The sequence below is a fragment of the Portunus trituberculatus genome, chromosome 10, assembly GCF_017591435.1.
Source record: "Portunus trituberculatus isolate SZX2019 chromosome 10, ASM1759143v1, whole genome shotgun sequence".
Taxonomy (NCBI): Eukaryota; Metazoa; Arthropoda; class Malacostraca; order Decapoda; family Portunidae; genus Portunus; species Portunus trituberculatus.
In genome coordinates this window covers 2,390,619-2,414,082 of record NC_059264.1, presented here as the reverse complement: position 1 = coordinate 2,414,082, position 23,464 = coordinate 2,390,619, and the positions used below count along the sequence as shown (strand labels likewise).

The following is a 23,464-nucleotide window of genomic DNA, read 5'->3' as shown; positions in this document are numbered from 1 at the left end:
TGTTTTTATGAAGTTTTAGGCTTTATTTCATTCTTCTCCGCTTTCTCCTTTAGCTCATCAATTCCTGTAAAAAAGTCCACATTTATTTATTTTTTCTTATCCTTTCTCTTTTCATTTTCTTTTTCTTTTTTTCTTTTATTATTGTTTATACGAAGACTTGTCAACTTTTACTTCATTCCTCTCCTTTGCTCCTTTTTTTTTTTTTTTTCGTATCCTCTCCTTATTTCCTTTGTTTTTTTATTTTTGTGTGTCTATGAAGATTCAAGGCTTTATTTCATTCCTCTCCTCATCTCTTTTACTCCTTTAATGTGTAAATTCACGTAAAACCCCACACATTTTTTTTTTCCATATCCTCTTTTTTTTTCTTTTCATTTATTCTTTTTCCTTTTATTTATGTGTTTATGCGAAGATTTCAGTCTCTCCATTCCTTCTCTCTTCATTGTATTGTGCTTATACTGTATACAAAGACTGAAGTTTTTTTTCTATTTCCTCTTGCTTTTTTTTTTCTTTTATGATGTTTATACAAAGATTTTACACTTTTTACTCCTTCCTCCTCTCCTTTTATATTGTTTCATTTATCTATTTATTTATTTTTCTCTTGGTGTGTTGCATTTTGTGTCATATCGACTAGTAATGTGTCTGGTTATGCATGTGTGTGTGTGTGTGTGTGTTTGTGTATATATTTTTTGTATAAACTTGTATATATTACTCTTTGTTTTTTGGTATAGGAAGTTTTTTTTTTCTTTTTTTCTTTTCCTTTTTATATTTGTACATATCTATTGTTTCTTATGAGTGTTTGTAGTGAACACATTTAATTTCAGAATGACTTATTTTCATTTGTCGATACTCTTATTCTATTTATTTGCACATTATATTGGTATCCCACATCAACATTTCTACACACACACACACACACACACACACACACACACACACACACACACACACACACACACACACACACATTTCCGAGCATGGTAGAAGGTGGTGGTTAATGTGTATTACCTTATGTTACCTTAAATCTCTGTCTCTCTGTCTCTCTCTCTCTCTCTCTCTCTCTCTCTCTCTCTCTCTCTCTCTCTCTCTCTCTCTCTCTCTCTCTCTCTCTCTCTCTCTCTCTCTCTCTCTCTCTCTCTCTCTCTCTCTCTCTCTCTCTCTCTCTCTCTCTCTCTCTCTCTCTCTCTCTGATAAGGCTTGTGCATGGCTTTTCTTTCCTGCTTCTTCTTTCTCTTCTAATCTTCAATGTGCTTCTGCTTTCAATGCTTAATTACTCCTTGCTTCTAATTATTATTGTTATTATTATTGTTGTTGTTGTTGTTGTTGTTGTTGGTGTTGTTATTGAGAAAGGTGTTGTAAGTAAGGCAGGTTTGTTTATATTTGTTTTGTTTTTGGTTGTTTTTCATTTTGCTAGATAAAAAGTGAGATTTGCTGGAAATTAATTGAATCCATATTACTTGTCTCGTTCTTTTCTTTCCATTTTTCTTTCTTTTTTGTCTCTCTCTCTCTCTCTCTCTCTCTCTCTCTCTCTCTCTCTCTCTCTCTCTCTCTCTCTCTCTCTCTCTCTCTCTCTCTCTCTCTCTCTCTCTCTCTCTCTCTCTCTCTCTCTCTCTCTCTCTCTCTCTCTCTCATTGTTTATTTTATTATTATTCTAGCTATCTATTTCCTTTTTTTGGCAGTTGTGACCAGGTAGTTAGTTATTATCATCATTTTTATCATTATCATCATTATTATTAGTAGTAGTAGTGTTGATTTATTTGGATCACTACTTATCCTATAGTTTAAATTTCCCGATGCATTAATTTTTACCTACATATTTTTGTTTTCATTTCTAGTTTGTATATTTTTCATTACAATAATAACCCCTATTTTTTTTTCATATACACAGCCTGTTGGTTTGTACATTGGTGTGTGTGTGTGTTGTAAACCTGTAACTTTGTGTACATTGGGTGGAATCTTGATGCTGTACTGTACTGTAGCTTGCTGTTTGTTATTTGTTAGTCACACACTGGTCTGGTGTTTGGTTTGTATTCAGAAACGCTTTGCTGTCTCATCACGACCATTTTCCAAGGCCACAGAAATGACTAGCAGGGTTTTCAAGAGTGTTTTCCCAGTTAATAATATAGAAATCTTATCACTCTGCCTCTAGAACCATAAAAGACCCTTAAAAACGCTTTTGTTCTCTTACCACGACTATTTTCCAAGGCCACAGAGATGACTAGCGGGGTTTTCAAGAGTGTTTCTCCAGTTGGTAATGTGGGAAACTTGTCACTTTGCCTCTAGAACTGTAAAAACGCTTTAAAAACTTGTGTGAATTTAGACAGTCTCAAAATAGTGGAGGTGAAGCACAGAAATGTTTGAGAATACGAGCCTTTGTGTTGAGGTGCTTGTGTCAAGGTGGTGGTGTGTGTGTGTGTGTGTGTGTGTGTGTGTGTGTGTGTGTGTGTTTGTGTTGCTGAGGAAGCGAGGGAGTGAAAAGGGAACAGGGAAACACAGAATATGATGAGTGAACTGGAGTAGAAGAGAAGTTAAGATGCTAAGAATGAGTAAAAATAGAGAGAAAGTTGAAGAGAGAAAACTAAGAAGCATAGAATAAGAAAAGAGATGAATGGTGAACTGGAATAGAAGAGGAGTGAAGAAGCAAAGCAAGGTAAAATAGAGGAAGGAATTGAAGGATAGCTAAGAGTACGTAAAAATAGGGAGAACTGAAAGAGAACAGAGAAGATAGAATAAGAAAAAAGGCGAATGGTGAACTGGAATAGAAGAGGAGTGAAGAAGCTAAGTGAGGTAAAATAGGAGGAGGAATTGAAGGATAGCTAAGAGTACGTAAAAATAGAGAGAAAATTGAAGAAAGGAAACTGAGAGGCATAGAATAAGAAAAGAGGTGAATGGTGAACTGAAATAGAAGAGGAGATAAGCTAGGTGAGATAAAATAGAAGGGGAAAATTGAAAGGTAGGCAAGAGTCGGTAAAAATAAGGAACTTAGAGGAAAAGTGAGTAGCATAGAATATTAAGACAAATAAATGAGCAATAATAGAAAGGGAGTAGGGAGAGTAGAAGATGAAATATAAGCAGGATTAATATCAGCTAAGAGTGTGTTAAGATTGAGAGAGTTGAATAAGGGAAACTGATTAACATAGAATATAAGAACAAGTGAAGGGTGAACTGGAATAGAAAGGGTGTTGGGAAATAGAAGCTGAAATGGAATGGGAGATTGACTGGTAGGTAATAGTGTGTTAAGGTGGAGAGAGTTGAAGGGAAATGCAGTTGAAAAAAGTAGGAAGTAAGAGAAGGCAAGGTGTGAGTGAAATAGAAGTGTGAGAGAAAAACAGAAAGATGAGAAAATAAATAAAAATACATGTAAGAGAAACAAGACAAAAAAAGGAGAAACAAACATGAAATGAATAAAAACATGAGAAAAACACATAAATTAGACAAACCAGCAGGCAGAGAGGAAAGAAGAAAGGGAAGAAAAAAAAAAAAAACACCATTCTCTCAAACACAAACCCAACCCAGCCAACCAAAGACCTTAACAGCACAGCACAGCACAGCACAGCACAGTACAGCAGAACAGAGATAAATACCTTGACTAATTCTCCTTAACACCTTCAGTACTGGGATGCATTTATACCTTGAGTTTTGGGTGTGATTAGATGATTTTATTGACATTAGGAAGGGTCTATGGAGGTCAGATGGTTAATGGTCCAGAGTCTTCACTAGTTTAATCCCCACATAAGTTTCTAAATCCTGTATAAAATCACCAGAATATTTTACCTAGAGTTTTGGATGTGATTAGACATTTTATTTACATTAAGAAGGGTTTATGGAGGTCAGAAGATTAATATGCCACAGTCTTTACTAGTTTAAGCTCCACATTGAGTTTCTGAAGCTGTATAAAATTGCTAATAGTCACCAGAATAAATAGTGAAGGGATGAAAACAACGAAATCACTGACCATTTCTAAACCAATTAACAAGAGTGGCTTTGGTGATGTATCCTTTATCTCTGTCCCTTTGGCTAACTCTATCAGATCTTTATGGAGACTGGTGACTGAGTGGCCTTATTCATTTTTACCTTTTTGTTGCCCTTAGCCAGTTCTTCCCTCTTAGATTAGACTATTTTATTTGCATTAGGAAGGGTTTATGGAGGTCAAAAGATAAACCCTTTCAGTACCATGGTGCATTTCCATATACATTCTGGTGACTATTTGGTGATTTGATACAGCTTCATAGATTCATGTGGGGATGAAAATAGTGGACTGTGGCCATTAATCTTCTGACCTCCAAAGACCCTTTCTAATGTCAATAAAATGGTCTAATCATACACATATCTCATGGTAAAAATGTGTCCCAGTACTGAAGGGATTAATGTCTAGTCTTTACTATCTTAATCCCCCACCGAAGTTTCTGAAGCTGTATAAAATTGCTAAATAGAACCAGAATGAATATGGAAACGTGGCATGGTACTGAAGGAGTTAAAAAAATAATCCAACACTAACAATTTTGGGTTTAATCTTTGCAGGCGAGTCAACATATTTGTGATGCTGTGAGGCGCGGTGTGGCATGTGTGCTACCACTAGGGGGGAAGGTTCTGGCGGCTGCTATGCATGTCCCTGTGTTGTGTGTTGTGCCTGCATGACACCACCACCACCATCACAACCACCATCATCCCACACCCTCCCAGAGCCTTCCCCTCCCACCACCAACACCAACATCACCAACCTCCAACCACCTTCTCTGGGGTACCTGGTGTGTGTGTGTGTGTGTGTGTGTGTGTGTGTGTGTGTGTGTGTGTGTTTTATCTGTTAGTGAATGGTGAGCATTTACTGTGCGGTTTATTTATTTATTCATTGTTTTTTTTCTCTACTTTTTTTCTTTCATTCCTACATGTGAGTGAAATTGAAGCTTTGCAATGATATTAATGATGTTCTTTTATTTAATGTGTATGACAAATGTGGCTTTTAGAGTTCCAAGAGAGAGAGAGAGAGAGAGAGAGAGAGAGAGAATGAATTCTATCACAATCTTAAGGAAAAAAAGCACTAATAAGACAGGAATCGCATTAGTACAGGACAGAATTACAACAATAACGACTCACAATATGACAAAGCATTTATTACACTCACTTACTCGCTCACTCACCCAATAAAAAATAATTTCTTTTTCCCTAACTGATAACAATTCACTTTTTTCAATACCAATAACATTTAATTTCTTCGTTGTCCTTCTTCCTTCTCTGTTTTGCTTGGAGTGGCACATAAACACTGGAACAATTTTTTACTTATTTTCTTTCCTCTTCTTCCCTCTTTGATTTTATTACACTGGCGCACAAACATTGAATATTAGCAATGAACAAAGGAGAAGGTGAAGGTGAAGGTGAAGGTTCTGTCCTGTATCGGCACAAATCCTTATGTTATTTCTCTCTCTCTCTCTCTCTCTCTCTCTCTCTCTCTCTCTCTCTCTCTCTCTCTCTCTCTCTGTTTGGTTGAGAATTGGTGGTGTTATTTTATTTCATCCTTTTTTATTTATTTATTTATTTATTTATTTATTCATTTATTCATTCATTTGTTTATTTATTTTTAATGGTCCGAGAGTGTTACTGTTTTGAGTGTTTGGAATTATGAATCTATTTTTTTACTAAGTTAAAAAAAAGGAGAACGGTGAACTTGTTTTGTTATATATAAGATGTCCCCCACCCCCTTCCCCCTGCCTCCTTCTCCTCTTTCCCCTTTATTTTTCCCTCTTTCCCTCTGTTTCCACTTCTTCTCCCACCCTTTGGTCTCTTTCTCCCTTCCCCCTTCCTTCTTTCACCCTTTCCTCTTTTTCCCTCCCCCATTCCCCCTTCCTTCCCTTCCTTCCCCTTTTCCACTTTCTTTTTCCCTCTTCCCCTTCCCTTTCCTTCTTTCCCTTTCCCTCTTTTCCCCTTTCTCCTTCCTCCTTCCCTACCTTCCCTTCTTTCCTTCCTTCTCCCTTCCTCTTTTCTGCCTTCCCTCCTTTCCCTCTTCTCCATTTCCCCTTTCCCCCTTCCCCTCTTCCCCTCTTTCCCCTCTTCCTTTGCCCACACCCCCTCCTCCCCCTCAGAAAAACAACAATGCAGTTCAAGGTATATATAAGTTTATCCCCATAGAATACTTTTTATCAAAAATGCAAAAAAAAAAAAAAAAAATAGTTTGCATGTTTTTTTTTTATGTATGTATGTATGAGTGTGTATGGTTTGTTTTTATTTTTCAATCCTTTTTTTTTTATTTTTTTTTCTTCATTTTTTAAGGTTGATATGGAATGTTGTCTTTATCTTTCTTTCTGGCAAATTTGTCCTTTTAGATGTGTTTTAACCAAAGATAAGATGGGATTCCCTGTGTAATGTTACTGGCAGGAGGTTGGAAAGTGACTTGGGTTTAGATGACAAAGTGACGGAGGAGGAAGGAGAAGTTAAGATATTGCCGTGTGCTGCTCTCCGCGTCTTGTTTGCTGCCAGACACTTAAATTCTGGTGCTGTGATGCTGAGGAGGCTGTGTCTTTGTGTGTGTGTGTGTGTATGTGTATGTGTATGTATATGTGTGTGTGTTTGTTTGAGCATACCTTGTCTAGTATGCTCAGAACTGAAAGAATTGTGAATTTTTTGGGGGAGGCAGTGTGTGTGTGTGTGTGTGTGTGTGTGTGTGTGTGTGTGTGTGTGTTGTTTGAGCATATCTTGCCAAAAATGCTCAGAACAGGAAGAATTGTAAACTTTTTGGAATACACACACACACACACACACACATTCATTATTCTTACTTTTCTTATATCAAAAACTAAATTTATCATACACACACACACACACACACACACATTGACAGCCACACCTCCCTGTCATAAGATCCCAATGCCGCACCTCTGCAAGACACCACCAATAGTTTAAAGAATACCTAAACAAGCAGAGGTGATGGACAGTAGAGAGGAAACACACATTCAAATTAAACACACACAAATTGAAAGCCACACCTCTGTCACATCATTCTAAGGACAAGATTTCAATGCCACACCTCTGCAAAACACTGGCAATAGTTCAAAGTGTACCAAAGCAAGCAGAGGTGACAGACAGAGAGCATTCAAACACTCCAGTCTGTCTTGCGGTTTTAAGAGACGAGAGAGAGACACGGCACAAGTCACACCTCCACAAGACCCCAGCCAATAGTTCAAAGTGTACCAAAACAAACAGAGGTGACAGACAGCAATCAATCACACTCACTCACCCCAGTCTGTCCCGCAGTTTTAAAGACAAGGGAGGGGCACAGCGTATGTCACACCTCCACAAGACCCCGGCGTGCATTCCGAGCATCACGTCGCGGCAACCAATCACTCTTAGACTAATTAAAAGTTCCCGCAAAAAGTGCAGTATGTAGGCTAAGGTACAGGTTAAGTAAGTAAGCGGTGTTAAAAAACGAATCAATTGGTGTTAAGAAGAAAAACTAAAAAAATATATATATAAAACTACTAGGTACTATTTTTTAGAAGGAGGGGGTCTAGCTATACTCTGGACAACTCATGATCTCTTTCCCATAGGTACAATCACATCTAGACATACTATAGAGAACCCTAGCCATTATGTGGAAGGCCTTGTAATGCTAGTTCTGCCCACCCTCGCTCGCTCCTCCACTCAGCACTTTTGTCTCTTCATTCCCTTGGGTGCTAACCAGGAAATGGATGAAGAGAAAATGGTTTGGTATTCTAATGGTCTGGTGTTTGTTTTTCCTTGCCCTTTGTTGTGTGTTGTTTCAGGAAGTGGGTTTAATGTAAAGAAAATTAAATGGTACAGTTTTTTTCTCACTCCATTGGATGCAGAAGAAAAAATGGCTTGGTATTTAAATGGTCTGGTGTATTTTTGGTGTTTTTCCTTGTCTGTCCATGTGTGTTGCTTCAGGAAATTGGTTTAACATAAGGGAAGGAAAATGGTGTGGTCTTCCTTTTTGTCTTTTGTTGGGTGATGTAATAATGGGAAAAACACTCACCAAGCCACCACCACAGGCACCAAGTCACCACCTGAAGCGTACAATACAAGTGCTGAGAGAGTGAAGGCGGGAGGAGGGTGAAGGAGGCTGTAGTAGTAATAGTGTAGGCTGGTAACACGGCAATGCTGAAAGCCTATTTTTATGATTTTTGTCCTAATTGTAGTTGTCGATGCTTTGTGAAAGCTTTTCGTGTGGGGAGGGACCAAGGAACTGCTGCGAAGGAAGGGAGAAAGGAAAAAAAAGGAAGAGAAACTACAAAGTGTTTAAATGTTTTGATTGCATTATGAGATTCAATTTGAGTTGTTTTTAAAATGGCTCTTTGTTTTTTTTATTTATTTATTTGCAGTGAAGGGAAGGAAGCAATTTAAAACATCTAATTCACAGATCATGTTTGGTAGTAAATGTTTTGATTATGTCCCGGCATTTAATTTTGGCTGTTTAAAACTTTTTTTTTTTTTTTTTTTTTTTTTTTCCCTCCCCAGTGAAGGGAAGAAAGCAGTTTGAAGCATCTAATTCACAGATTGCATTCGGTAGCAAATGTTTTGATTACGTCCTGGGATTTTATTTTCGATGTTTTAAAAGTGGATAAAGTTGTGATTTTTATTGATTTATTTTTTACTGTGGGTGTTGTTGTGTGTTAGGCAGTTCCCCCTCCCCTCATTACGGAGCTGAGGCCCGGGCAGGCAGACCACAGCCCCTCAGACCCACACAGACCACCAGTACTGTAAACAACAAACCAAATCTAAACATAGACTTAAAGAATAGAGAAGCTAATCACGTACTAATGTGACTTTAGTACTTTTCTTTATACATCTTTATTCTATTTATCAACATTTGTATCTTTGTGGTAACGGACATTTCCCTTGCTCTACATTCTCTCTTGCGTTAGTGTTGGGCTGGTGCTGTGCCCAGTCTGCCGGCCGGGGGAAGCCCTCCGCTCCACCGCTAGGAGAGTACAAACTACTGTTAGTTGTGGTCACTACTACTGTAAGAACTACATAGTTGTCTTCGTGCATTTCCTCATGTTTGGACACGCGTGGGAGCATTTAGTGAGTGCTGTGTGGCGGGGAGAGCTGATGTGTGTGTGTGTGTGTGTGTGTGTGTGTGTGTGTGTGTGTGTGTGTGTGTGTGTGTGTGTGTGTGTGTGTGTGTGTCTCCCCACCACCTCCACCTGTACAAAGGAAGAACCACCTACATGACCTAACTATCTGTTACGTCTCGCCACCAAACTAACGTGTCTCGGTCTCCGCCTTGGAAAGAAACATATGCAGGTAGAAAATAGAGAAAAAAAGAGGATAGTGTGTGTTTTTTAAAGGAGATAAAAAAGTAATGGACAGATTATAATGTTATTTACTTCTTTAATGAAAAAAAACTAAACAAATAAAAGAAAAAAATATTTATTTATGTACAGTATATATATGTGAAGTTTTTGTCCGTAATTATTGTTATTATGAAGGTTTTTGTTATTGGAAATGGATGAAGTAAAAAACAGCCAGTGTGTGCCTTGAGTGCTTCATTACTGTGAGCCTTAATTGTCAATTGAGAAATGTTAGTGTTGAACGATTCACTCGCTGGTGGAAGCAACACAAAACAAGACTAAGTGAAGCTGTTTGGCCTTTGTTATATTTATGAAGGAAATTGCTGTGTATTATTATTATTATTATTATTATTGTCATTGTCATTATTATTTTTTTATTACCTATTAGTTTTTGCTTCTTAATTTGTTGATGCAATACATTTTTTCTGTTCATTAGTTTGAGATTTTTTTATTTTATTTTATTTTTTATTTATTTTTGCATTGTGTGATGAAATTTTGGGTCTTTTTTTTTTTTTATCTGCTTTTTTTTAATGAATTTAGGATGTACACATTTGTTTCTTTCAGCCCAAGGAATCACTGGCTACATTTCAATATGAGGTGAATTGCTCTGCTTATTTGCCTACAACTCTACATTTTTCCTCTTCAGGTTTTATGTTTAAAGATTGAATAGAAAGGGATAAAGTGGAAATAATGATAACTATTTATAACTTGTCAAGTGTCTTTATGCATTTACTTAATGTAATATTTTTAGTTGAAATGTGAATGGAAAGTTTTGATACAACACAGCCACAAAGTGAGAGAAAAAATATTACAATTTTACCAAGCATTTTTATTTTCATCCTGAGAGAGAGAGAGAGAGAGAGAGAGAGAGAGAGAGAGTGTGTGTTTGTATGCAATGTTACATAGTTGTACGACCATTTGTTTTAAGAGAGAGAGAGAGAGTGTGTTTGTATGCAATGTTACATAATTGCATGACCATTTGTTGTAAGAGAGAGAGAGAGTGTTTGTATGCAATGTTACATAGTTGTACGACCATTTGTTTTAAGAGAGAGAGACCTTTATGAATCCTGAACAAGACACAGACCAGGCATGATAACTGAATAAAAAGCAGACAAGTGAAGTCATTGTTTTGTCCTAGAACTCTCTCTCCCTGTCCCCATCTGGTCCCTCCCCTTCCATGCCCTGCCCCAACTTGCTCATAGTGCATTCTTCCTCCCACACTCCCTCCCTCCTGCTGCTCATACTCCTCTAATCTCTTCCCTTTATGCTACCTTCTTCTTCATCTTCTTCTTCTTTGGACCTGTGTCGCTTGGAATCGCCTCTCCTTCTTTCACCGTCTGCAAAGTTTGTTTCTTATTGACCAACTCTCGACTAAGAATATTTTCACGTGGCCAACATTTTATTATTGTCTTTGTTTCCAGTCAGTCCTAGTACTGTTATGCCTCTGTCTTCCCCCACTTTTCTCTCCTCTCATGCTTCCCTACCTATGATATTTGCTACCTGAGTGTCCAGTGCTTTTCTTTGCATTCTGTACTTGTCACACTTTACTCTCTTCCTTCTCTTCTGATGTTTTTCTTTCTCTTTTCTGCTTATATGTTTTATTTTCACACAGGTGTAATTAAGCTGCCTCAGAAGTCATATCCCTCATCAGTAAGTAAGTGCTTCCATCCAGTAAGATTTGGGGTTGAGTATGAAGGCACTTGGTCCATTGCCTGGCGGGGTGTGAAGGGGTGGAGTGGCCTTTGCAGCTGGCACTCCTTCAGATGTGACCAGCCATGTGTCCTCGTGTGGGAAGGAGGATGTGTGTTTGTGTGTGTATATAATTTCAGAAGAAAGGAGAAAATGTGTGTGTGTGTGTGCGTGCGTGCTACCGTGTGTGTGTGAACTCAACATAATGACAAGAACAACGATAATAAACCACTTTTTAAATAATAGTAACAACAACAATAATACCAACACTAACAACACCAACAACAAAAATACTACTAATAAGAAAATAACAAAATAATTCAAGGAAACCAGGAAACACAACAGCTAACAATGATAACGTGAAACATGGCAAAACAAACCGCGGAGTAAATGAAACGCGGCAAGCTCTCACCCTAGACTTTTGACGACTCGGGGAGAGACCGTCACAAGGGAACACAAAGGAAGACCGCACGCCGCTTCTCTAAAACCCACATCCTCTTGCTTCTAGTTATCTTAATGGGCTAATATAGAGTGCGGTAGTTTGGATAGTAATGGTTAAGATCTCTCCCCGTCTACCTGTTATCACTTAAGCTTGGTTAGAGCCAGAAAAAAAAAATTGGAATTATATATAGAAATTTGTACAGTTGTTTGATAATATGCGTTGATTTGGTTTATTCTGGCCTTTGTTGTTGTTGTTGTTGTTCATTATTACTGTATTATTATTATTATTATTATTATTATTATTATTATTATTATTATTATTATTGTTATCATTAATATTATTACTACTATTATTATTTTTATTATTACTATTATTACTATTACTATTATTATTACTATTATTATTATTATTATTATTATTATTATTATTATTATTATTATCATTATTGTTATTATTATTATTATTATTATTATTATTATTATTATTATTATTATTATTACCACCACCACCACCACCACCACCACCACCACCCCCACCACTACTACTACTATTACTACCACCACCACTACTACTACTACTACTACTACTACTACTACTACTACTACTACTACTACTACTACTACTACTACTACTACTACTACTGCTACTACTACCTTCACCACCACGTGCAAAACCAGCTAGGTCAAGGCCGCTATCACAACCTCTCTCATACACCACCATCACCACCACCACCGCCAGGGAGGACAAGGGGCCCATGCATAATGAGCCTCGATATATGAACAACTCTCTCTCTCTCTCTCTCTCTCTCTCTCTCTCTCTCTCTCTCTCTCTCTCTCTCTCTCTCTCTCTCTCTCTCGTATATTAAGGAGCTGGTGGTTATAGTGGTGCTTGTCGTGGTAAAGAAAAAACAATGAAAAATTAATAAAAAATAAAATAAATAATAATAATAATAATAACAACAACACTTGATACTGCCATAAAGTAGTAAAAACCAGATAAATTGATAAATAGATAAATAAAAGCTGAAATAAGAAAGAGAGAGAGAGAGAGAGAGGGGTGACCTGAATAATTAATATGGCGTTGAATACACAAAGGAATCACATAGTAAGAGGTGACAAGGCTAAGAATAGCCTCGTCTTCATTCCTTGCCTTGCTTGTCCCCAGCTGTTCTGCGCCAACTGTCAGGGTTCTTTTTGATCCTTGAAAACCCAATTACTTTCACTAGAGGCCTGTCAAACTCTTGGATTATTCCTAGAGACATGAAAACACCAATAAAGATTCCAATATCTTCCACTAGAGCCTTTTTAAACTCTTAGACTCTCACTAGAATTATGAAAACGCTATGAAAGCTCCCAATATCTTCCACTGCAGCCTGTGAATTTCTTAAATTATGCCTAGAAACATGGAAATTGCCTTGAAAACCTGAATATCTTTCACTAGAGCCTTTTCAAACTCTTAAATTATCCCTAATATTATGAAAACACCCTTGAAAACCCCGATATAACTTTCACTACAGCCTGTGACACTCTTAAATTATCCCTAAATTATGAAAATGCACTTAGAAACCCCTGATTACTTTCATTAGAGCCTTTTCAAACCCTTAAACTATCTCTACAATCATGAAAATACTCTTTAAAACCCCAATATCTTTCACTAGAGCCTGTCAAACTTTTAGAAACCACGCTAACTTCAACTAGCGCCTGTATAAAGCAGACACAATGCACGGGAGAGCTTGTGAATGCAACTTGCCATCCTGAAGTCGTGTGTGTGTGTGTGTGTGTGTGTGTGTGTGCGTGTACTGCCACTACCAGGCACCAATCCTCTTTGTATGCGCTGATGCTTACCACCTGTGTGTGTGTGTGTGTGTGTGTGTGTGAGTGTGTTCACCTTGGAGAATCATTGAGAGCTTCTGAATCAATATAAAGGTGTTCTTGTTTCTCTTTTGTACGTTTATGCGTAAGTGTTACGAATCATGTTTTTTTTTTTTTCATGCAAGGAGAGAAGGTGGCCAAGGGCAACAAAAAAAAAAAAATAAATAAATAAAAAGGCCCACTTGATTGCCAGTTTCCTTAAAGAACAGTATAGTCAGCCAATGTCTTGCTGTTATTGTATTGTTTTCTTGTATTTTGGTTGTAGTGTTGACTGTTGGTGTTTTGTGGTCCTGTGGCGTGTTAGGAATGCAGGGGGTGGTGGTGGAGAGGAGGCAAAAAAATAGGAAGGAATAGGAGAAAAAGATGGAAAGAAGAGATTGGGAAAGGGAGAAGATTGATTGATTGATAACTTCATTGTTGTAATAGTGTATATAACAAGGGAGGAGGTCGGGTCATGTCGACCACCCCCTAAACATGGGGCAAGAGAAGAGAGGGAGGAGGAGAAACAACATCAGTAACAACGTAAACAACAATAGCAACAACAACAACAACAATAGCAACAGCAACAACAACAACAACAACAACAACAACAACAACAACAACAACAATAATAATGAGCAAAAACAAGGCCACGAAAAAAATAGAAAAAAGGAAAAGAAACAAGATTGATCACTAAAATGAAAATAAATATAAAAAAGAAAAGAAACGAGAGAAACTAAAAACAACAACAACAACAACAAGAACAACATTACCATGAAATAAAAGATACCGGAAGACTAAAAGCAGAGTAGAACAAGTGAAGGCTGAGGCAGAGAGGAGCGTGAGGAAGGAGGGTAGTGGGAGAGGGGAGGGAGAGGAAGAAGGGAGAGAGAGGAGAAGGTGAGGGGAGGACCTTACCCGGACCTAACAAACCTTCGATACAGGAGCGGGAAGACGATTGAATGTGACATGAAGACTCAAATTCCTCCTCCTCCTCCTCTTCTCCTCCTCCTCCCCCCTTTCCTCTCCTCTTCTCAAAACCTTAACACTGTATAACCTTCAACTAAAGACTATAAACCAAAGTGAGAATAATTGAGTGTCATTATTTTTTTCCTCTTCCATCCTCCTCCTCCTCCTCCTCCTCCTCCTCCTTTCCTCCTCGTCCTCCTCCTCCTCCTTCTCCTCCTCGTCCTCCTCCTCCTCCTCCTCCTTTTCTCAAAACCTTAAAACTATATAACCTTCAACTTGAGGGAGTAAACCAGAGTGAGGATAGTTGAGAGTTGTTCTTTTGTTCCGCCCCTCCTCTTCTATTCACCTCCTCCTCCTAGTCTCCTTTTCCTCCTCTTCTTAAAACCTTCGTCTCGTCTCCTATCCCCCTCCTCTCCTATTTTCCTCCTCCTCCTTTTCCTCTTCTCTTCTTAAAACCTTCATCTCCTCTCCCATCGCCTCCTCTCCTATTCTCCTCTTCCTCTTCCTCCTTCTCCTCCTCTCCTCTCCTCTCCTCTTCTCAAAACCTTCATAAAACTGTAACCTTCAAGTAGAGTGTATAAACCAAAGTGAGAGCAGCTGAGAGAGTCTTTATTCGGTTCCCTCCTCTCTTATCGCCTCCTCTCCTATTCTCCTCCTCCTCCTCCTCCTCCCTCCTCCTCCTCCTCTCCTCCAAAACCTTAAAACTATAAAATCTTCAACTAGAGACTATAAACCAGACTGAGAGTAGCTGAGTCATTATTTTGTCCCCTCCTCTTCTATCGCCTCTGTGTGTGTGTGTGTGTGTGTGTTACTTTCTATCATCTGCATTTACAGTCACGTCCAAAGCTTCCAGGGTCGCCTCTCCTTTCTTTATTTCCTGATACTGTCCTTACATAGACTCATAATGCTTTGAGGGACGAATGAATGATACAAATGTTTGTGTATATAGTGAAGATAGGAACTTGGCGGTAACAAATTTCCTTAGGGTCTAAATGAAGGTGTATTTTGAAACGCTTCGCTCTCTCTCTCTCTCTATCTCTCTCGCCACGACTGTTTTCCAAGGCCACATAGATGAATAGCTGGGTTCTCAAGACTGTTTCTCCGGTTGGTAATGTAGGGATGGTTTTAATCTGTGACTTGAGTAGTGGAAAATGCAATTGGTACCTCGTGTCACTGCAGCTAAACCCTTTTGTAGCTCGTGTTGGTGCAGCGCGGAAGTGTTTCAGGCAGAGGATGTTGAATGTTTTGCTTTTTGCCTTTTGTGTTTCTCTTCTTCGGTGTCTCCCTTCCTTCCATTCTCTACCTTTCCTCCGGCCTCTTCTCCTTTCCTCTCCTTTCTCTCTCTATCTTTCTTCTCTACTTTTCATCTTCTGATCTTTTCTACCCCTTTTTTACATCTTAGTACCTCTTTATCTCCCTTTCGTCTTTCCTCTCTCCCTCTTCTCTGATATCATGTACGTTTAAGCTTTTTTTCCCTCTCCATCTCATCTTCCTCATCTTCCTTACCTTCTTTTTACCATTCATTGCATCCTTCCTACCTCCATACCTCCCGTCTTTCTTCTCTTCTCTCTCTTCTGTATCATCACGTATACGTTCATGCTTTTTCTTTCTCTCTACCTCTCTTCCTCTCTCCCTACCTCCTATTATACCATTTCTCACATTCTCTCTTCTTCCCTTCCATCCTCGCCACCTCTTTACCTCCTTCCCTTCTTTCCTTTCTCCAGTTTTCCTTGCTATCACGTATGTTCAAGCTTTTTTTTCACTCTTTCTCTACCTTTCATCTTTACCTTCTTTTCTATCACTTCTCAAATCCTTACTGCCTCTCTCCGTCCCTCCCGTCTGTTTTTCTGCCACCAGTTACAGATTCAGACCTTTTCCTTTTCTCTACCTCTCTTTCTTTCTATTTTTCATCTTCCTTACTTCCTTTTCTATCATTTATTGCATCCTTACCACCTCTGTACTTCCCTTCCGTCCTTCCTCTCTTCCATCGTTTCTTTCTCTCTACCTCTCTTCCTCTTTACTTCCTTATCCTCCTTATTTCCTTTTTTTTCTATCATTTCTCACATCCTTACCACTTCTCTTCCTGCCTCCCGTCCTTCTGTCTTCCATCACGTACGAATTCATGCCACCTCTCGTCCTTGGCACTTGAAGACACGGAGATATCCCCTTCCCACGCATTCAGCACCCTTGACATGCTCTAGATACACTTTCCTGAAGACGAGGCTAAGGAAGTCAGGCAGAGAGAGGGTCAGAGAGGAGAGAGTAGTTATAAAAGTGAGTAAACCCGCGTGTGTTTGCAGTGGCTGTTTGTCTGTCGAGGCAGCCATGGGAACGAAAGACTTGGTACGTAGTGTTGTGTGTAGGGTGGTGGGGACGGGGAGGTTGTGGGGGGTAATGGGGGTTGATTAATGGTTGTGTTGGGGGCAAGGAGTGGAGGGGAGATGTGTTAGGTTAGATTAGATTTATAATTTTTTTGTTTTCTATTGTTTTTCCATTTTTTCTTCTTTTTGTATTTTTCAGTTTTTTTTTTCATTCTTTTATTCTTTTTCCTGTTTCTTTTTCTCTTTCTTTTGATTTTTTTTTGTGTGTGTGTTTTTCCTTGATTTCTTCACCTGTTCTGTTCTTTTTCCTCTTTATCTTCCTTTCTTTACCATTCTTCCACAATTCTTTCTTCCTTCTTCCACTCTCCATTTTCTTCTGTATCTCCTATTCATCTCCATCTGTTTCTGTCACTTTTATCTTCCTTTCCACCTTCCTTTCTTTGCTATTTTATCACCACTTCTTCCCTTCCTTCACTCTCTATCTTCCTATCTCCTATTCTTCATCTGTATCTTCCTCTCTATCTTCCTTTCTTTGCTGTTCTTTCACGATTTCTTCTCTCTTTCACTCTCTATCATCCTTTCTATCTCCTATTCTCCATCTTCCTTCACTGTCTTTCTTCTCGATCTTCTATTCTTCTCCGTCTATCTCTTGCATCTTCCTTTCCATCTTTTTTCTGTCTCTCGTATCTTCATTTCTTTATCCTATTACTATTTCTTCCCTCTCTTCACTGCCTCTCGATCTCCTTCCCTCTGGTTCACTGTTGCCAATTCACAGACATGTCTCTTACATCTCTCCGTCCTCGTCCTTCTCGTCCTCGTGAGGGTCTCGACTGCATTCCCTGAGCACGCCCACGCCCACGACCACTCAAGCCACGACCATGCAGACCTCACCCTTGCAGGATATAACTACGACCCCCCGGCTGTGACCTACCACCCTCCATACACAACTACGACCACAGAGAAGCCGTACCATGGGTATAACTACGACCCCCCTGCTGTCACCTACCACCCCCCACATACGACTACGACCACAGAGAAGCCGTACCACGGGTATAACTACGACCCTCCTGCTGTGACCTACCACCCCCCATACACAACTACGACCACAGAGAAGCCGTACCACGGGTATAACTACGACCCTCCTGCTGTCACCTACCACCCCCCACATACGACTACGACCACAGAGAAACCAGACCATGGGTATAACTACGACCCTCCTGCTGTGACCTACCACCCCCCATACACGACTACGACCACAGAGAAACCAGACCATGGGTATAACTACGACCCCCCTGCTGTCACCTACCACCCCCCACATACGACTACGACCACAGAGAAACCAGACCATGGGTATAACTACGACCCCCCTGCTGTCACCTACCACCCCCCACATACGACTACGACCACAGAGAAACCAGACCATGGGTATAACTACGACCCCCCTGCTGTCACCTACCACCCCCCACATACGACTACGACCACAGAGAAACCAGACCATGGGTATAACTACGACCCCTGCTGTCACCTATCACCCCCACATACGACTACGACCACAGAGAAACCAGACCATGGGTATAACTACGACCCCCCTGCTGTCACCTACCACCCCCCACATACAACTACGACCACAGAGAAACCAGACCATGGGTATAACTACGACCCCCCTGCTGTCACCTACCACCCCCCACATACGACTACGACCACAGAGAAACCAGACCATGGGTATAACTACGACCCTCCTGCTGTCACCTACCACCCCCCACACACGACCACGGAGGCTGAGGAACCTGGGTACATCTACGACCCCCCAGAACACAGCTACGACTACGAGCCAGAGGTGAGTTAAAACAGTAACACAATATACAGAAAAAAATACTCAGATTTTTTTTAACACCCATAGACTATTAGATCCCCTTCATAGATCATTTTCCCACCTCATTTGAACCCACAAACCACAAACACTAACACAATATACAGAAAACACGTAAAGATTCGTTTCAATCACCTCTAAACACCCTAGCGTGATTTGAGTTCAAGAGCCTAACCTAACCTAACCTAAATTAACTTAACCTAACCCACAAACACAGTAAAACACATGAAGACTCTTTTTACACCCCTCTGAACAGCCTGGCGTGATCGGAGAGTTCGAGAGCAACTACAACGTGAAGGACGAAACAGCTGGCTTGGATTTCGGACACGACCAGACGGCGGAAGGAAAGGAGATGAACGGGGTGTACCATGTCCTCCTTCCTGACGGCACCAAGCAGACTGTGACCTATCACGTGGACAAGGAGAGTGGATACGTGGCCCATGTGACGTATGAGCAAGATGTTAGCTACAAGCCCCCCACGCCGCCTGACAGCCTGTATGAGCCTCCAGTGCTTGTTGAAGACTCGCCTCCGTCCCCTCCAGTTCTTATCGAGGAGCCTGTTCTTGATTTGCGGAGTATCTTCTAGAAATATTGTGTTAGACTAGACAGCAAAGACGGATTGGGTGTTGGCACAGTATGGAAGTACCTGGCAACTAAATCGATTCTTAGACGTCATAACCTACAAAGCGACACAAAGCGACATAGGTTAAAGGAAGAAGAAGAAGAAGAAGAAGAAGAAGAAAAGGGACAGAGTGATGGACAGACAGCAGTTGACTTGTTCATCCCCCAGCTTGTGTTCTGATGATGAGAATGCAACGCTGGGTGGTTCTGTGTCGCTCTGAAATCACACAATATTCTCGCTCGAAACACTTCTGCATTGCACCGCCACTACTTCCAAAAAGGCTCGAGATGAAGTGACGCGGGTTCTCAAGCGTGTTTTTTTTTTTTACAGTTTTAGTGAGAGATTAACGAGATTTCTCTACACTATTAGCTGGAAATACTCTTGAGAACCTGGATAGTCATGTCTGTAGCCTTCGAAAATGGTCGTGGTGAGAGAGCGAAGCGTTTATGAATACAGCTGTGTGTGTGTCCATTTCGGCTTTCAGAAGGAGGATGTATTAAAAAAAAAATAATGATAAGTTCATCAGCTATGGAAGATGATTCAGCAAGTATACGAGTCTAGTCAGGCTATGTCCCCCAGTTGGCAACACGAGCTAGAGATCTTTGTGTGTGTCTTCCTGTTTTTTCTGTTCCTCATTTCTCCTCCTGGCGGGTCCTTCATTCGTGTCACTCAACATCCGTCACTAAAACTCTAAAGCTCAACCTTAATTTTAAACTAAGACACAAAAAAAAACTATTGTTACCTTTAAGTTCAGATCAAATCGTGCCTTTTGTATATTTCCTCAGCATTTTACTCTTCTCCCTCCCTCCCTCCCTTCCTTGTCACGCCCACCACTCCCTTGTTTGTCATCTCTAAGCTCAGATAAATCGTGTCTTTTGTACGTACATCTCCTTAGCATTTCACTGTTCCCCTCTCTCTCTCTCCTTTGCCTTGTCACGCCCACCACTCCCTTACTAGTACCTCCAAGTTCCTCTGATAAAACGTACGTGTCTTTTTCAACTCCTTTGTACATTTTCATCAGCATTTTACTCTTCCCTCCCTCCCTCCCTCCCTTCCTTCGTCTTGTCTCACCCACCACTCCCGCCACGATACGCTACTAAACCACTAAACACTAGACTTAAAATGCATCAGAATGAAAACCCTGTGTCATCTTTATTATCCTTCAACACACGGCCATGCTCAGATCCCCGCCAAGCACACAAGACTTTAAGCAACACTGAAACAAAACAAACCTTCTAAATTCTGAAACACTTCCGCGCCACACCTCCACTACTTCCCAAAGGCTCTAGTTGAAGTTACTTTGTTTTCTAAGAGTGATGTTGTGGTTTTAGTGACAGATAAACAAGATTTCTACATTTTAGCTGGAGAAAGTCATGAGAACCCGTCTAATCCTCTCTGTAGTTTGGTTAGGTTAGGTTAAAATTATAGTGGTGATGTTCCACTTTTTTAAGGATGTTTTTACGAATCTACTGACAGATGAACAGGATTTCTAGATTTTAGCAGCAGAGACAGTCTTAAAACCCTGTTTATTATTCCTGTAGCCTTTGAAAATAGTCGTGGTGATTCTATGCGTTTTTTTAAGAATGTTTTTACGATTCTACTGACAGACGAACAATATTTCTTCATTCTAGCAGGAGAAAGTCTTGAAAATCTTGTTAGTCATCTCTATGGGCTTTGAAAATAGTCGTGATGATGTTACACGGGTTTTAAGAATAGTTTTACGGTTCTAGTGACATGACCAAGATTTCTACATATTAGTTGGAGAAACAGTCTTGAAAACCTTGTTAGTCATCTCTGTGGGCTTTGAAAATAGTTGCAGTGATGTACTGTTTTTTTAAGGATGTTTTTACGATTCTACCGACAGATGAACAGGATTTCCACATTTTAGCAGCAGAAACAGTCTTGAGAACCTTGGTAGTCATCTCTGTGGGCTTTGAAAATAGTCATAGTGATGTCGTAAGTATGTTTTTACGGTTTTAGTGACAGATGACCAAGATTTACACATATTAGCTGGAGAACAGTCTTGAGAACCCGGCTCACTCTATTCTAGGGAGAGGACATTAGAGAGGTACTTGATAAACTTCCCACGTACAGCACAGCACGGCTACTGAAGTGAAAAGTGGTCGATAGCATTGCGCAAAACACTGAAGAGGAATGCGGGATGAAGGAAGAAGGAAAGAATGAATAAAAGAAGGAAAGAAAATGAGGAAGAAGAAAAGTAACAATGAATTAAGACAACAAAGAAAGACAAGAGGAGAATGAATAAATAAAAGAAACAGAAGGAAAATAATAGTAGGAAAATAAAGATGAAGATTCAGAGAGAGAGAGAGAGAGAGAGAGAGAGAGAGAACAATGGGATACTGACTCCCCCACCACACACACACACACACACACACGCTCAACTCACAATCAAGAGGCCCGGGTTCAAGTCCCGGTAAGCGGCGAGGCAAATGGGCGCGGCTCTTAATGTGTGGGGTGTGTTCACTTAGCAGTAAATAGGTAGGGGATGTAACTGGAGGGGTTGTGGCCTCGCTTTCCCGGTGTGTGTTGTGTGTTGATGTGGTCTCAGTCCTACCCGAAGATCGGTCTATGAGCTCTGAGCTCGCTCCTTAATGGGGAAGACTGGCTGGGTGACCAGCAGGCGACCGAGGTGAATTATACACACACACACACACACACACACACACACACACACACACACACACACACACACACACACACACACACACACACACACCAAACGACAATTATTCTTAACACTTTCAACGACAATTTTTTCCTCCTTCTTTCTTTCTCTTCTCGGCTCATCTAAGAATCGTTGTCATGTAGGCCATTCACCTTCACCGGCGTGGCCTCCGTCAGGTATCTGGCCTGGGCAACATGGGGTGTCAGGCGCCGCCATGCACCGCCACACACCGCCACGGACCGCCATCTGCATAGCGAAGTAGTTAGTGTCTCCATTTGACTGTCTGAAGGTTCTCGTTTTTCAACACCGTCCTAGCAACACCAGTACTTTCAAAAGGGTCTGGTTGAGATTGCACGTATTTTCAATGTTGTTTTTAACCCCTTCAGTACCATGACGCGTTTCCATATCCATTCTGCTTACTATTTCACCAACTTATGTGGGGATTAAAATAGTGAAGACTCTGGCTATTAATCTTCTGACCTCCATAGACCCTTCCTAATGCAAATAAAATTGTCTAATCATACAAAAACTCATCGTAAAAAATGTGTCCCAGTACTGAAAGGGTTAATGGTTCTAGTGACAGATTGATGAGGTTTCCGTGTTATTGATAGATGAAATAGTTTTAAGAATGTAGCTTATCCTCTCTGTGGCCTTTGAAAGTAGTCGTGGTGGAGTGACACAGGTTTTTAAGGATATTTTAAAAGGATGTTTCTATAAGGATGTTTTAGTAATCGTGGTGGAGTGACACAGGTTTTTAAGGATGTTTTTAAAGGATATTTTAAAAAGGATGTTTCTATAAGGATGTTTTTGTAGTCGTGGTGGAGTGACACAGGTTTTTAAGGATGTTTTTGTAGTCGTGGTGGAGTGACTCAGGTTTTTAAGGATGTTTTAAAAGGATGTTTCTCTAAGGATGTTTTTTTTTTTATAGTCGTGGTGAAGGTAAGGATGTTTTTAAGAGGATGTTTCTATAAGTTTTTTTTTTTTTTCGTGGTGGAGTTACACGTGTTTATATGGATGTTTTAAAAGGATGTTTCTCTAAGTATGTTTTTTTAGTCGTGGTGAAGTTACACGAATTTTGAAGGATGTTTTTAAAAGGATGTTTCTATAAGGATGTTTTTTTTCTAAATCATGCTGGAGTTACACTAATTTACAAGGATGTTTATTTACGGTTCTAGTCAAAGATAAACAATAATTTGGACACTTTACGCAAGGCCCCTTTAAGACTAGCACAAGAATCCTGAACACATCCTTGAAAACCTGAGTCATTTCCACCACAGAGCGATCATAAACAGTCACCAGAATGTAGGAAGTACTTAAGAAACCCACCAACTCCAACCAGAACTTGTTACACTGCTACCACAACCATAAACATACACCTTTGAATACCTTTGAACTTCCACTAGAATCTCACCACAGTCTCTCAATCCCTTCAGTTACCATGACGCGCTTTTATGTTCCTTCTGGTGACTATTTGGCGATTTCATAGAGCTTCAGAAACTTATGTAGGGAATAAAATAGTGGAGATTCTGCCCATTAATCTTCTGATCTCCATAGACCCTTCCTAATGTAAGTAAAATCGTTTAATCATACCCAAACTCAAGGTAAAAATGTTTCGCAGTACTGAAGGGGTTAAACTATCACCAGAATATAAGAAGCACTTGAAAAACCCACCACCTCCAACCAGAACCTGTTAAACTGTTACCACAACCATAAAAA

General features: G+C 40.0%; 2 protein-coding genes across 4 annotated transcripts in view; both read left to right on the top strand.

Annotated features, from left to right (window-relative positions):
* The window catches only part of LOC123501972 (phosphatidylinositol 3,4,5-trisphosphate 3-phosphatase and dual-specificity protein phosphatase PTEN-like), a 50,506-nt gene extending 45,628 nt beyond the window's left edge, over positions 1–4,878 (top strand). For all 3 annotated transcript variants that reach the window (XM_045251098.1, XM_045251096.1, XM_045251100.1), the window contains one exon: positions 4,519–4,878. In XM_045251098.1, the coding sequence (XP_045107033.1) occupies positions 4,519–4,538 (20 nt within the window). In that variant the 3' untranslated portion in view covers positions 4,539–4,878. The remainder of the gene's footprint in view (positions 1–4,518) is intronic.
* A 12,888-nt stretch (positions 4,879–17,766) lies between these two features.
* LOC123501834 (extensin-1-like) lies at positions 17,767–20,561 on the top strand. Its single transcript, XM_045250862.1, has 3 exons — positions 17,767–17,770; positions 17,830–18,407; positions 18,697–20,561. The coding sequence occupies exons 1-3, from the start codon at positions 17,767–17,769 to the stop codon at positions 19,024–19,026; spliced, it is 912 nt and encodes a 303-aa protein (XP_045106797.1). The 3' UTR covers positions 19,027–20,561.
* The last annotated feature ends 2,903 nt before the right edge of the window (positions 20,562–23,464 follow it).

What these genes read in the sequence shown, in the direction of transcription:
- LOC123501834 (XM_045250862.1), top strand. An exon ending in GCTACGACTACGAGCCAGAG is followed by an intron (nt 18,408 to 18,696) that starts GTGAGTTAAAAC and finishes CCCTCTGAACAG; the next exon opens with CCTGGCGTGATCGGAGAGTT.